This window comes from Eleutherodactylus coqui, chromosome 4 (genome assembly GCF_035609145.1).
Source record: "Eleutherodactylus coqui strain aEleCoq1 chromosome 4, aEleCoq1.hap1, whole genome shotgun sequence".
Lineage (NCBI taxonomy): Eukaryota > Metazoa > Chordata > Amphibia > Anura > Eleutherodactylidae > Eleutherodactylus > Eleutherodactylus coqui.
Window position 1 is genome coordinate 280,126,534 of NC_089840.1, and position 16,396 is coordinate 280,142,929.

At 45.0% G+C, this 16,396-nt stretch overlaps 2 protein-coding genes across 2 annotated transcripts in view; both read right to left on the reverse strand.

Annotated features, from left to right (window-relative positions):
- LOC136626726 (zinc finger protein 850-like) overlaps window positions 1–16,396 on the reverse strand; it is an 82,351-nt gene that overhangs the window by 57,278 nt on the left and 8,677 nt on the right. Inside the window, exon 2 of the mRNA XM_066601733.1 lies at window positions 12,208–13,316. Coding sequence (XP_066457830.1) covers window positions 12,208–13,316 — 1,109 coding nt within the window. The remainder of the gene's footprint in view (window positions 1–12,207; window positions 13,317–16,396) is intronic.
- The window catches only part of LOC136624473 (gastrula zinc finger protein XlCGF66.1-like), a 49,367-nt gene that overhangs the window by 21,568 nt on the left and 11,403 nt on the right, over window positions 1–16,396 (reverse strand). The gene's annotated exons all lie outside the window — the stretch shown is intronic.

Genomic DNA, 16,396 nt, shown 5'->3' on the forward strand with positions numbered 1-16,396 from the left:
GAGACGGAGGAGCGGAGCCGAGCACGCGTGAAACGGAGGAGCGGAGCCGAGCGCGCGCGCGTGAGACGGAGGAGCGGAGCCGAGCGCGCGCGTGAGACGGAGGAGCGGAGCCGAGCGCGCGCGTGAGACGGAGGAGCGGAGCCGAGCGCGTGCGAGACGGAGGAGCGGAGCCGAGCGCGTGCGTGAGACGGAGGAGCGGAGCCGAGCGCGTGCGTGAGACGGAGGAGCGGAGCCGAGCGCGCGTGAGACGGAGGAGCGGAGCCGAGCGCGCGTGAGACGGAAGAGCGGAGCCGAGCGCGCGTGAGACGGAGGAGCGGAGCCGAGCGCGCGTGAGACGGAGGAGCGGAGCCGAGCGCGCGTGAGACGGAGGAGCGGAGCCGAGCGCGCGTGAGACGGAGGAGCGGAGCCGAGCGCGCGCGCGTGAGACGGAGGAGCGGAGCCGAGCGCGCGCGTGAGACGGAGGAGCGGAGCCGAGCGCGCGCGTGAGACGGAGGAGCGGAGCCGAGCGCGCGCGTGAGACGGAGGAGCGGAGCCGAGCGCGCGCGTGAGACGGAGGAGCGGAGCCGAGCGCGCGCGTGAGACGGAGGAGCGGAGCCGAGCGCGCGCGTGAGACGGAGGAGCGGAGCCGAGCGCGTGCGAGACGGAGGAGCGGAGCCGAGCGCGTGCGTGAGACGGAGGAGCGGAGCCGAGCGCGTGTGAGACGGAGGAGCGGAGCCGAGGGCGTGTGAGACGGAGGAGCGGAGCCGAGCGTGTGTGAGACGGAGGAGCGGAGCCGAGCGTGTGTGAGACGGAGGAGCGGAGCCGAGCGCGTGCGTGAGACGGAGGAGCGGAGCCGAGCGCGTGTGAGACGGAGGAGCGGAGCCGAGGGCGTGTGAGACGGAGGAGCGGAGCCGAGCGCGTGCGTGAGACGGAGGAGCGGAGCCGAGCGCGTGCGTGAGACGGAGGAGCGGAGCCGAGCGCGTGTGAGACGGAGGAGCGGAGCCGAGCGTGTGTGAGACGGAAGAGCGGAGCCGAGCGTGTGTGAGACGGAAGAGCGGAGCCTAGCGCGTGTGAGACGGAGGAGCGGAGCCGAGCGCGTGTGAGATGGAGGAGCGGAGCCGAGCGCGTGTGAGATGGAGGAGCGGAGCCGAGCGCGTGTGAGAGGGAGGAGCGGAGCCGAGCGCGTGTGAGATGGAGGAGCGGAGCCGAGCGCGTGTGAGACGGAGGAGCTCCCCCCCTGTAACTCACTGCTCACCCCCGCCGGCCCCCGAATCTTTAGACACGAGCGGGCAGGTACTCGCATAAGGCACTACTCGCTCCAGTAATTTGCTTTAGCGAGTACGCTCTCTCATCTCTAGTTTTAACATAAAACGCCTTGCATCTGCGGGGAAATCGCTAGGTAATTCACGGCGCAATATCGTGCTCATCCGTGTGAAGTTAGCCTTAAGGCTTATACCCACTGACTTATGCACAAAATGGCGCAGGTCCCCCGTGATGTTTTACTCATACGGAGCCCTTTCTCTCTGCCAGCATCGGCCGGGTATACACTGCGCATGCCACAAGGGCTGGTATTGGTTCATCAAAGGCAATCAGAGGCAGCGCTTCCTGGAGGCGGGTTTTTCAAGCCTCTGACCAGGAATCGTTGCCTGAAGTCAAGTGCTGGGGACGTGCAGAGAAGACTCGCAGCAGAATGGACAGTGGCGGTTAGGTGATGTATTCGTTTAATAATGCTGCTAGGGCTTTTTCTAGGGTAGGTCTTATATTTCAAGCTCCCCAAAAAATCCCAGCAAAGTAGCACTACAAATTCATGATATGGCACAGAACATTATTTTTGCTGCGATTTTTTTTCTTTTCATAACATATAGGGCAATTTTTTTTTAAGATCTATTACACTGACCTTTTTTCTGTTTTATTGAGGGTAAAGAGCTAAAAAAATGATTTTTTTTTAACATTTCTAGTTATTTTTTCAACAATTAGTATATTTACGCTAAAATAAAGTATGGGAACGAGTTCCTCATTTTGTTTTGGACGTTTTGATATCTATATATATAAAGACGAAAGCCCTCACTGACTAACTTGCCACTAATTCTCCAACTTCCTAATGTCGTAAAAAACATGAGATTTGGTAAGAGCATAGATAATGTCCAAAATAGGAAAAGTAAAGGGGTCCCAACTCGATTATTTAATTCTAAGCGCAAAAGAATTAGCGTAGAAATTTTACGCACGGAATCTAAATCTCTCACTTCCCAATGTCATAAAAACTTGAAATTTGGCACGAGCATTGATTATATCATAAATAGGAAAAGCTAATGGGTCCCAACTCGATTATTCAATTCTATGCGCAAAAGAATTAGCGTCCAAATTTTACGTACGGAATGTAATTTTCTCACTTCTTGGTGTAATAGAAACTTGAGATTTGGCACGAGCATTGATTATGTCATAAATAGGAAAAGCTAATGGGTCCCAACTCCATCATTCAATTCTATGCGCAAAAGAATTAGCGTCCAAATTTTACGTACGGAATTTAATTCTCTCACATTCTGGTGTCATAGAAACTTGAAATTTGACACGGGCATTGATTATGTCATAAATAGGAAAAGCTAATGGGTCCCAACTCGATTATTCAATTCTATGCGCAAAAGAATTAGTGCCCAAATTGTACCTATGGAATCTAATTCTCTCACTTCCTGATGTCATTTTATATAAAGGAAACGTCGCATGGTTGCCTCCACATGGTGTTTCCTGGGTAACGCAAAGAACCATGCAAAATGGTGTACATATTTTTTTCCTTGGTATCTCTAAAGTAACCACGACTTCATAAGATTTTCCGTGTGAACACCAGATAAACACCAGTACCAAATTAACTCGGGCGAAGCCGAGTATATCAGCTAGTATAATATGTATGGTTTTGGATTACTGGGCGCATATAGCGATGGTTTTGATTGGCGTCAGTTTTGGGTTATTTTCTTTATTATGTATATATTGTTGATGTATTCTGTCATTTTTATTTACTTTTGTATGTAATTATGTTTTTTACTCTCTATGTCCCCCATGACGTTATATAAGACCTCTGGGGGACAGTCACATGTTTTTGGGGCTTTTTTATTTGACATTTTTCCACTGTAGCTGGGGCATCCATCAACCCTCATATAATGACAATAGTCACTGGCAGAGCTGGTCAAGGCCTGCTCTGACCCTCCAGCTCTGCTGTAGCAGGGAATCCCGGCAGTCACATGACCCCCAGGCTCCCGTAGTGGAAGTTACACTTGCACTTTCACTTTTCAGTACATAGCGTTCATTGAGTGCTGTGTACTTGGGGAAGAAAAAGGCTGGATGGGTTTTTAACCCTTTCTGCCTTCTCCTCAGGGGTTATCAGCTGTTACTAACAGCTGACAACCTGTCCTGCTTCTGATTGATGGCAGAGCGAGGAGGCTTAAATCCCCGCCATAATTTTACATACGTCTGGGCTTTAAGCCCAGGACAAGGCACTGTATATTTACTGTGCCTGCTCCTAAATGGGTTGCATGCAGGTTTTTCATATGTTTTTTAATTGTGTGTAAAGTATGCAATCATATACAGGAAATACCCAGGTTATACCAGCATGGTCTGTATCACTGTACTGTATATAGGAAGATGTATATACAACTTCTGTATATAGTGATATTGACCATGCTGGTGTAAGGCTGGTCTCACAGCTGCCTTGGACCCTCCAGTTGTACATTCCATAACAGACCCGGCTCAAAATACCGGAAGAACATTGGACGTGGACCATGCGAGTGTCCCCAGGATCTTATAGTCCTGCTGTGTGTTGGAGATGTGTATCCTGGCTGTGGTCAGTACATATCAGCAGGTCTTGCAGCTCCCTACATTGCAGGAATAAGTTCCTTTTTGTGTGTCGGAGGCCAATGCACTCCTGATTATAAGGTTCCTCAGATTTGGAGGTTGCCTGTAAGACAGAAGGGGAGGTTCCAGGAATATGGTGTTCAGACGGTCATCCTTGCATAGGGTATGATGGAGTTTCCTTTCCGTTTCCTTCGTACCTCCAGCTGTGGCCATGTTCCATGTCTGACGTTGTGTACCTGATCGTGCGCAGTAAATGTCCTGTTGGGGCCTCTTATATTGTAGAAACAGGTCAAAAACTGAAATCGAAGGCGAGATCTCATCACCACACAATTAAAGAGAGAAAGACAGAATTGCCTGCGGCCGAGCACATTTTTATTCACGGACACGGCCTAGAAGAGATGAAAGATACAGTATTAAAGTGCAATTTGGGGGCGTGGGCTGACTGCCAGATAAGATGGACATCTTGCACTGAGCTCTGCTCATCCTCAGCCTGTAAAGCTACCTTTTCATAATACCAGCAGCGGCTCCAGCTGAAAGGGAAAGCTACCAGCATAGCGCTGATCATGCCGAAGAGGAAGACATCCAAACAGCCTCCTCCGAGGGTCTCCAACTTCTTTGCAGTAAAAGACAGTGGGACCAGAGCAAGCTAAATATTCCCGGGGACTCCCCTTCCCCACTGGCTCCACTGCAAGTGAGGAGGAAGAATGGAATCCCTGCACATCAGCTCTCAGCTCTGCTAACTCTACTGAGCTTCACAGAACACTGCAGAATGGACTGAGGAGAGTGTCAGCATCAGGATGGGTGAGGGAGGGGGGAGCCTCTGTAATCTCTCCAGCAGCTCCAAAAATGGCACCTGTGGGCTCTTCTAGCCCCCCATCTCCAACATCAGCCTCTTCTAGCCCTGCTGCCAGCATACAGGGCACAACTGCAGGGAATAAGCAGCTTCAGCAAGAGGAGCTGAGGGTTCTGATTAAGGGTAAGGGGGCTAGCAAAGAATCACAGCATGCCCCTGCATGGTCTCACAAGATGGCAGCTGGGCTTACCTCTAACCCACCCTCCCTTTTCGTCCCCCTCCCCTACAAGGAGCCCAGAGAAGCAGAGACCGAGGCTTTCTTCACCTTCCTCTGCACAGAAGAACAGTGTACCTGAGGAAGAGGATTTCATTATAAATGTCCCTGCATCCCATGTACCGGCCGCAGAGGACTTTATTAAGAACATGATAATAGCTCTGAGGGGATCGCTGCAAAGTGACATTAAACTAATTTCTTCAACATTTATTAACTCCAGGTGAGCGTACTGACCACGTTGAGAACAAGATAGCAGAATTTATAACCTCTCTCAATAACCTAATCGACGCTCATTATGTGTTAGAAGAGGAGGTAATCTCTATTAAAATCAAGTTGGCTGATTTAGAAGATAGGAATAGGAGGAATAATATTAAAGGGGTTGTCCCGCGCCGAAACGGGGTTTTTTTTTTTTTTTACCCCCCCCCCCCCCCCCCCGTTCGGCGCGAGACAACCCCGATGCAGGGGTTAAAAAAACAACCCGCACAGCGCTTACCTGAATCCCGGCGGTCCGGCGTCTTCATACTTACCTGCTGAAGATGGCCGCCGGGACCCTCTGTCTCCGTGGACCGTAGGGCTTATGTGCGGTCCATTGCCGATTCCAGCCTCCTGATTGGCTGGAATCGGCACGTGACGGGGCGGAGCTACACGGAGTCGGCATTCTACACGAGCGGCCCCATAGAAGACTGCAGAAGACCCGGACTGCGCAAGCGCGGCTAATTTGGCCATCGGAGGGCGAAAATTAGTCGGCTCCATGGGAACGAGGACGCTAGCAACGGAGCAGGTAAGTATAAAACTTTTTATAACTTCTGTATGGCTCATAATTAATGCACAATGTACATTACAAAGTGCATTATTATGGCCATACAGAAGTGTATAGACCCACTTGCTGCCGCGGGACAACCCCTTTAAATTCAGAGGTATCCCGGAAATATTACCCAGTCTGAATTAAAGAATTCTCTATGTAAATGTATGGTGGCACTATTACCAAATAGCTCTGAACAAGACAGTGTAATTGATAGGGCGCACAGACTGCCTAAACCGAAATTTCTTTCAGAAACAACCCCACGAGATGTGATTGCGAGAATACACTATTTCAATATTAAAGAGGCGGTAATGTATGCTGCGAGGAAATCTACTAGCTTACCCAGCCCTTACCCCAACATCCATCTATATGCCGACTTATCTTCTGCCACAATTCAAAACAGACGGGCCTTCTCTCATGTTACTGCATCACTTAGAGCGACCAATATACCCTACAGATGGGGTTTCCCACAAAGTGCTCATCCACAAGGACAATGCCCTTCACATGATAGCAACGCCAGCAGATGGGGAAAATATCTCAGCAAAATGGGGAATCCTGATCTTGGAAAAACATCTAGTGACAGTCCCACCTCGACCAAAAAAGACTTCCAGATCCTGAGCTCGCGCTCCTTCTACTTGAAATTCTAAAGCTTATTGTCTACACTCAGATCAGATGTAGCTTAGCTGCTGGTTCACTTTCAACACATCTGAAAAGGACTAATTCCCACGGGCGGATTTCAGCCGCGTTTCCCCGCAGCTGTTGGGTTCTATTGAACCTAATAGCGCAATGCTCACGGTGCGGAATTCCGCAATGTGAAATCACACTCCCTCACCCACGGCATATTCTATTTACCGTAGCCGTACGCGCAGACGGCTTTCATTGCAGTCAATGGAAGCCGTCCGTCACACTATAGTGGAAGATAGTGTGAAAACGCTTCCCCGCCTACAGCCGTCGCGTCGTGTGACGCTGTGGGCGTGTCATATGACGCGGCCGGCACGCTATGCGCTCTATTGCGTCATGCGGGACATCGGGTGGCAGATCCGGAGGTAAATATGGGGTCTCGGGGGGGGCACCGAGATGGGATCCACTGTGGAATTCCACTTGCGGAGCCCGTCACGGCCGTGGGGACTAGGCCTAAAGAGGCTGAGGACTCTCAGGCAAACTTTTCTCTCTCCCCCCAGAGAACTGTTCTTGTTTTTTTGTTTCTCAGATTTGCAGGCATGACCACCAAGTATGTCCAGCTACAAGGGCAAAGAATAAGAGGCCTGTTATCTGGTGTTTAATGTTATGTTTGATACCCATGTCCCTATAATGCCACCTCAGGAGATAAATCTAGATCTTTACATGTATTATGTCAGTTAAGATACTATCACAGAATACTAAGGGGCTGAATTCCCCTTTTAAGAGAGCGGTGCTCTGGAGGGATGCAAGGGGATCTAACATAGATGTACTGTGTCTACAAGTGATTCATTTTGCAGAAACAGCTTGTCCAAGATTTTCCAATAAAAAATATCCCCAAATTTTATATCCTGCGCAAAGAAAAAGCAAGCAGGAGTGCCAATTTCTTTTAGAGAAAAGACAAATTTTAAGTTGTTAGAACAAGTGAATAACCTAAAAGGTAGATCTATTATCTTGGTAGGTACTTTAAATGGTACCTTAATTACTCTGGTGAACATATATGCCCCTAATAGTGCGCAAGTTTAATTTCTAAACAAAATTATAAGGAAAGTTGATAATGTGTGGAGATTTCAATATCATCCCTGACAAATCAATTGACTCTACTGCTAGTCTTAGAACCTCACCCATACTGGGTCCCTGGCTTCACAAGGACAGCCCATACGATTCTTTTAGATGGCTTTATTCCTTGTCCAAAAAACTTCTATATTATTCCCCACGTCACAAAACCCTTTCTCGTATAGAGCTTTTCCTGGTGGATAGATGGACTTTACCAATGGTTCAGGTGTCTGAGATAGGCTCAACTACTAGGTCTAATCACTCTCCCATATACTTCAAACTTGCTTCAGGCCCCCTCCATAATATCACTAGGATCTAGAGGAACAATAGAACTCTGCTTAAATCCCCTAAAAATCAAACACTTATTAGGAAAGCTATAAAAGAATACTTTGACATAAACTCAAGCCCAGAAATAAGTAATTTTACCCTATGGAATGCGCATAAAGCGGTTATTAAAGGAGTATTGGTAAGCTTAACGTACAGTATAGAAAGAACAAAAGAAAAAATATAGATGAGCTTCTTGATAAAATAAAGAGACAAGAACAAGATTTACAAAATTCCATCTGCAAACAGACAGACTTAATGGCGCTAAGGCGAACCCTGAGATCAATGCTGCTCGAAGAGTATAAGAGAAATTTTACTAGAGGGCTAATTTCTACTCTTATATGGACAAACCCTCGAAATTAATGGCAAGCTTTACAAGACAGAGATCAATTAACCCTTTGCACTCCAATTTTGGATTCAGGGTTTCCTTGGGAGTTTTCTCTTTTTGCCATTTTACAATGGTGCCACCTGCTGGCTAGAGCCAGTACTGCGGTATGGGACATGTTGGAGAGGCCCCCCGACAACAGAGTGGCCAGTAATGAACAGTAAGAATACCCTGCCAGACGTCTTCCGACATCAGAGCTGTACAGCCTTCAATCAGAATGTCTTTAGACGTCAGACAGTGGATTGGAAAGGGTTAACGCAAAAATACCTTACTTATACCCCATTTAGAGACAACGGTTATCGCTCAAAGGCAATCTTTTGAGCGATAACCGTGTGCATTAACAGAGCAAGCTGATCGCTCAAAATTCACTCAAACGATCACTTTGCGCTCCCAGCGGGGTATACAGAAGACAAGCAGGGCTGCTTGTCTTCTGTATACTTCTGTTGTCTTCACGGATAGCACAGCTGGTATACAGCTGTGCGCTCTATGCGGGGTATACAGAACACAGCTGGAGCGCTATGTTTGTCATACTCCGGCTTCGTTCATGGAGCGCTCAGCTGGTATACAGCTGTGCGCTGCATGTGGAGTAACAACAATGGTATCAGCGGTATCTCGCTGTGAAGTCGGCACGCAGTCCTGATAAGACTCGTTCTCTTTGAAAGAGAACAATGAGCGACTTAAAGGGGTTGTCCCGCGCCGAAATGCAAAATTTTTTTTTTAAACATACCGCCACCTTGTGCAGCGTTAAAAACATTGCCTTTGTTATTTAAAATAAATAAATAAATCGCTTACCTGCATCACCGTTCTGCAGCTTCTTCTTTTCTTCTTTTAAAGATGGCCGCCGGTCCTTTCCCAAGGATGCACCGCGGTTTTCTCCCATGGTGCACCGCGGGTCTTCTCCCATGGTGCACCATGGATTTTCTTCTCCTGTCTTGCGTTCCACTGCCGATACAGCCACCTCATTGGCTGATCAGCAACACGTGACGGAGGCGGAGCTACGATGACGCGGAGAAGAGGGAGGAGCCAGCACGCAGCTCGTGAGCCCGGAGGGAGACAGAAGAAGAATCCTGCGGTGCGCAAGCGCGACTGTTCGTGCGACTAAGAAGCAGCTTTAGTCGGCACCATGGAGACGGGGACGCCAGCAACGGAGTGGGTAAGTGTATAACTTCTGTATGGCACATATTTAATGCACGATGTATATTACAAAATGCATTAATATGGCCATACAGAAGTGTATACCCCCACTTGCTTTCGCGGGACAACCCCTTTAACAAAAACTGCATGATGTCTGTGCAGTTAGACTCAATGATTCTCACTCAAAAGACTGCTTTGAGCGATTTTTGAGCAAGAATCGTTGGGTCTAAATGAGCCTTTAGTTAATGTAAAAGATCCAACGAAAATTGTTTGTCCTCAGCAGATAGCTGAAGAGTTCAAATCCTTTTATGCCAAGCTATAAAACTTAAAAGATGACCCTTCTATCCAACAGCCTAATTCCACTTATCATAGATGACTTTGTAAAAAAAATGACCCTTCCTACTATAGGTAATAAGTCGAATAAACTAGATGAACCCACCTCTCTTTCAGAAGTAACCAAAGTCATTAATGGTCCAAAAAATTTTAAGTAAGATCAAGTGAGTTTCACAAAGGGAAGACAGGTGGTGGATGGTATGAGGAGGACTTTAAACCCGATTTCAACATTGGAGTCGAGTCGGACGCCTTCTCTCCTCCTTGCCCTGGATGCGGAGAAGGTGTTCAATGGGCTCCACTGGGGGTTTGCATTTGCCACCCTTAAAAAAGTTGTAATACGAAAGAATTTCCTGCAGGCGATTCGAGCCCTATACTCCTCGCCATCCACCAGAGTTCTTGTAGATTGGGCCTTGTCCACACCCTTTCTCATAACAAATGGAACTCGCCAAGATTGTCCCTTTTCCTCATTATTGTTTACAATGATTATGGAACCTCTGGCAGAGTTAATCAGAATCACCCCAGAGATCAAGGGAGCCCCATTTTGGATTAGACAACCAAAAATTTGACTTTTTTCCGATTATGTATTATTGTTCTTGACTGATCCCCTTACTTGTTTCAAAAAGGTAACAGAGATTATATCCCTATTTTGTAAGGCATCATATTACAATTTTTGAATATAGATAAATCACAAATATTGGGGATTAACGTTGAAGGCAGATATCCAGGCAGAGTTCTCTTTCCAATGGCGTCCTGAAATTGCATACTTAGGTATAAAATTATGTTACCCATTGTCAAATATCGTTTTTGCAATCTTGGGTCCTCTGCTCTCCACTATCCAAAAGGAGCTAGAGCAATTGGGACACTCTTGGTTTGGGAGAAATGTTTTGTACAAGAAGTTATTACCGAAAATTCTATATTTTTTCCACACATTAGTATATCCAATCCCACAATCGATTTGTTTCAGGCTTCCAAAAACAATTGTGCTACATTTGGAACAACAAGGGGCCTAGAGTGGCAACTCAGATTATGTTCCTTCACTGTGAGCAAGGTGGGTTAGGAGTTCCAAATTTATACGCATACTATCAGTCAACTACATTAAATCAAGTCGCCTCTTGGTTGAGTGTCTTCCGGCCAACAACATGGAGCCTTATGGAAAAATACCTTAATACCCACAGGTCATTAGACTCCCTTCTCAAAGCTTCCATGATTGACATTCTTTACCCAAAGGGAACTACATTTGCAAATGTTCAAAATCTATCACCTCCTATGCTTGCTACCCAACAGGTTTGGAATTTATGTGTATACAAACTTAAGGACTCACAGTGAACATAACCTCTTGAGTTACCCCTAAAGGCCCTCACATATTTTATTCAAAACTTGAATATTGGTGGATGGGGTGGTTGGGGAATTAAATACATATCAGACCTCGTAAAGGGGGGGGGGGGGGGGAGGTTGCTCTCCAACAGAATTAGAGAAAGATATGGTCTGGGTGCTAAAGAATTGTACACCTACTGTCAGATAAAATCCTTTTTACACAATTCCCATATGGAAGGCCTCACAGTCCCGGAAGGTTTGAAGTCTTTACTCTCCAAATGTAGCACTACGCAAAATTCAATGGCAAGGACATCCTATAATGTTCTTTTGGGGGACATAGGAGACTCAAAAAAAGTTCATTTATGAAATTAGGAAACTGATCTGAAAAAGTTTTGTCAAGCTCAATGGCTAAAATCCTTTGAGTGAGCTAATAAACCCACTATCTGCTAGTCTTCTACAATCTCATTACGAAGTTCTGACGAGATGGTACTACACTCCTACAAAATTAGCAAGAAATTCCCTACAATGAGCAGAGTGTTGGAGAAATTGTAGTCAGGATGGCTCATTATATCACCTATTCTGGGAGTGCCCTCAAGTTCAAAGGGATGGGGGGGGGGGGGGATGAGAATCTAACTAATTTCTTGTGTATTTGTAGGAGTAAAGGGAACAAGATATTAGCAGTGTTGTGCCACCAATAGAGGATGTGAAGAGTTAAGTTGTGGCTGGAAGAATTCTTCATGACAGCCTGGAAGAAGAAAAAGTGGTTACCACCAGGGACGACATCAAAGAAGATATAACATGTGACTACTGGAGGTAACAGCACTGTAATCACCATCACTGTCTAGATCTGGTATCTATTATAACTGCAGTTTTTAGAGGTATATTAAAACTGAGCATATGTATCTAAGCTCCATGGGTTATAAATGTTGTCTGATAGAGCAGATCTTTTATCCCTTGGGGAAGGGTCCAATTCTGAGTTTTGGTATGGGGCCCCATGAGTTCTATTAACCCCCACCCCCTCCCTGGTTACTGGCTATTTTTGAACATGTGATGCATAATGTGCATTTTATTTTTTGATTTTTATTACTCCTATATTTCAGAGCTCAATTAAATCATAACGCAAGTCATACATACATTTCACAAGCCAATCATAATTTATTGATAATTGCATACCTTTAATAATAAATTAATGTTGAATTGTTTTCACCATATAAATGTTGAAGTTTTCTTGTGCTATTTATTAATAAGAAATAAGTTGAAAAAGGGCTACTTCCCTGATGAGTTAAGCTTTAATACTCTGAACACAAATATGGCTTCTCGCCTGTGTGATTTCTTTGATGTCTTACAAGATTTGATTTCTGGTTAAAGCCTTTCCCACATTCTGAACATGAAAATGGCTTCTCCCCTGTGTGAATTATCTGATGTTTCACAAGATCTGATTTATGTGCAAAACATTTTCCACATTCAAAACATGAATATGATTTCACTCTTGTGTGAATTTTCTGATGTTTAACAAGGTGTGGTTTATAGTTGAAACATTTTGTGCATTCTGAACATGAATACGGCTTCTCATCTGTGTGAGTTTTTTGATGCTGAAAAAGACTTGATTTCTGAGTAAAACATTTGTCACATTCAGAACATCCAAATGGCTTTTCGCCCATGTGAGTATTTTGATGCTGAACAAGACTTGATTTCTGATTAAAACATTTGCCACATTCAAAACATAAAAAAGGTTTCCCCCCTGTATGAATTCTCTCATGTTTAATAAGATTTGATTTATCTGTAAAACATTTCCCACATTCAGAACATGAAAAAGGTTTCTCCCCTGTGTGAATTCTCAGATGTTTAATAAGATGAGGTTTAGAGTTGAAACATTTCTTACATTCTGAACATGAATATGGTTTCTCTCTTGTGTGAATCCGCTCATGTTTAATAAGACCTGATAAATCCGTAAAACATTTCTCACACACTGAACATGAATATGGTTTCTCCCCTGTGTGAATTCTCTGATGTGTAACAAGATGTGATTTTTGGTTGAAACCTTTTCCACATTCTGAACATGAATATGGTTTCTCTCCTGTGTGATTTCTCTGATGTCGAACAAGATGCGATTTCTTGGTAAAGCATTTCCCACATTCTGTACATGAATATGACTTCTCCCCAGTGTGAACTCTTTGATGTTGTACATCCCTTCTAGAAATTGCATCTTGCTTTACAGTCTGCGATGAATCAGATTGTGGAACCTGTTTAAAAGAATCAGATGCTAAATTTGTGCTGTGCAGGACTGATGGTATATCAAGGATAATGACAGGCCCTTCATATGCATCTTTTATGATATCATGATCTTCCACTTTACAATCTGTTGATATCAGATGTCCCTCTAAGCTCCTGGTGTCATCATCTGCAAAGAATAAAACATATTTAATTAATTTTAAATATAACATTGAAATAATATTTATTACTGTGTATTAAATTTATATTTTATAACCTTATTAGAGATGAGCGAGCGTACTAGGAAAAGCACTACTCGCTCGAGTAATTTGCTTTATCCGAGTATCGCTGTGCTCGGGTCTGAAGATTCGGGTGCCGCTGCGGCTGACAGGTGAGTCGTAGCGGGGAGCAGGGGAGAGCGGGCGGGAGAGAGGGAGAGAAAGATCTTACCTCCGTTCCTCCCCGCTCTCCCCTGCAGCTCCCCGCTCCGTGCCGGCACCCGAATCTTCAGGGACGAGCACAGCGATACTCGGATAAAGCAAATTACTCGAGCGAGTAGTGCTTTTCCGAGTACGCTCGCTCATCTCTAAACCTTATACAAAATGTTCATACAAAGCGTGAGGCAAATTGCTGCATCTCAAGCTTGCTTCTTGTTCATCTTCAGCAATGAAATAAATCTGTAGAAAAAGCAGCAAACTATCAACTAAGGCCTCCTGCACATGGGCGGGTTAGCCCCTGCATGTTGGATTCCCGCAGTGGAGTTCGACCCAGTGCCTGGCTGGTGATCCCAGCTTACCTGTCCAGTGGCTTCTGCACATGCTGTCGATGTGCAGGGAGGCACTCTGTTGCACATGCGCAGTAGCCGCCGGCGCTGGGGGATGACGTGTATCCAGCGATACTTCTGCAGTGCTCACTGCGGAAGTGCCGTGGGACAGACTGCTTCAATTGACTTCAATGGAAGCCGACCGTGCATAACCTGCACAAATTCGCAGCATGCTGCGATTTATTCTTCGTGAGCAGAAAATCGCAATAGATTTCCGCTCGTGGAGATAATATAGTGTTTTGCCATTGAATACTACATAGTAACATAGTATGTTAGGTTGAATGAAGACAATGTCCATCTAGTTAAGCCTGTTTTAACCTCCCCCTTGTTGGTCCAGAGGAAGGCAAAAAAAAAACAAACAAAAAAACAGCGATCCAATTAGTTCCTATGGAGGAGAACATTTTTTTCCTGACTCCATAATGGCAGCAAGAGTAATCCCCGGATCAACATTTGAGATAAACAACCCCGCTCGTCACCTAATGCCTATATCCTGTAATATCGGAGCGCTCTAGAAAGACATCTAGTCCCCTCTTAAATTCCTCTTTCAATTTTGCCATCACCTCGTCCTCAGGCAGAGAGTTCCACAGTCTCACTGCTCTTACAGTTAAGAACCCCCTTCTGTGTTAGTAATGAAACCTTCATTCTTCTAGACTTAGTGGATGCCCTTTGGTTACAGTCACAGTCCTGGGTATAAACAGATCATGGGAGAGATCCTTGTATTGTCCCCTCATGTATTTATACATAGTTTTTTGATAGCCTCTCTGGGTATTCCAGTCCTCCCATTCCGTTTATTAATTTAGTTGCCCTTCTTCGTACCCCCTCAATCACTGCAACATCTTTCCTGAGCACCAGTGTCCAGAACTGTACGCAGTATTCCATGTGGGGCCTGACAAGTGCCTTATATAGTGGAAGAATAATGTTCTCGCCCCTATACCTCTTTTAATGCACCCCAAGACTTTATTAGCTTTTGCAGCAGCTGATTGGCATTAGTTGCTCCAGTTAAATCCACAGTCCACTAGGACCCCCAAATCTTTTTCTACACCACTTTTCCAGAGCAGTACCCCAATTTAGTGTATATTGGTGACATCTGTTTCTCCTGGCCATGTGCATAACCTTACATTTATCAATATTGAACTTAGTTTGCCATTTGTTGTTTATCCAGGTCCGTTTGTAGCCGCACATTGTCCACCTTTTATATTAATTACCTTGTATAATTTTGTATTATCTGCAAATATTAATATTTTCTGTGTAGTCCTATCAGGTCATTGATAAATATATTGAACAGAATGGGGCATAATACTGAACCCTGTAACACCCCACTAGCAATGGTGGCCCAATCAGAGTACGAACCATTTATTACCACCCTCTGCTTTCTATCTCTGAGCCAGTTCTTTACCCAGATACACACTTTTCACCCAGTCCGAGCTGCCTCATTTTATATATCAACCTATTATGCGGCATGATATCAAATGCTTTAGAGAAATCCGGATATACAAGATCAATAGACTCTCCCAGGTCCAGCCTAGAGCTTACTTCATCGTAGAAGCTGAACAAATTGGTCTGACATGATCGACTCCTCATGGAACTCATGCTGATGAAAGGTTATACTGTTTTCCTGGAGGTATTCTAGAATGGCATCTCTCAAACTCCTCAAATATTTTTCCAGTTATTGAAGTGAGACTTACCGGCCTGTAGTTACCTGGCTCTCTTTGGACCCCTTTTTGTATTTGGAACCACACTGGCAACACGCCAATCCAGTGGTACAACCCTGGTCTCTATAGTGTCCATAAATATAAGAAATAGCGGTCTAGCTATCATGTCACTTAGTTCCCTTAGAATCTTCGGCTGTATTCCATCTGGGCCCGGTGATTTATTGATTTTAATCCTATTTAATCAGCTCTGCACTTCCTCCTGTGTTCGGCATGCAATATTTAGCGGGGGGTTCGCTTTATTTCCCTGCATTTTGTGTGACATTTCTTTTTCATTCGTCAATACACTTTGAAAATAAACTATTGCATAGATCCCCCCCCCCCTTCCGCCCCCAATCATCCTCTAGGATTTCTCCTGCATTATCCGTTAAAGGGCCAGTGCTTTCAGTGCAAATCCTTTTACGGTTTATATAATTGAAGAATAGTTTAGGATTATTTTTGCTCTTTGGCGATCAGTCTTTTTGCTTCCTCTTTAGCAATTTTGATCTTTTCTTTACATATTGAGTTTTTTTGCCCTGGATGATTTTAACGCTTCTTTGCTGCCTTCTTGCTTTAGTAGTTTAAAAGCTTTGTTTTTTTTATTGCCCCCCTTACAGTCTTGTCAAGCCACATCAGTTTCCTTCTACTTGTAGTTCTTTTATTTTTAAAGGATATGAACTGCTCCCATGAGATAATTAGGATGTTTTTAAACTTCTCCCATTTGTGCTCTGTTCATTTATTTTTAAGACAATGTTCAAA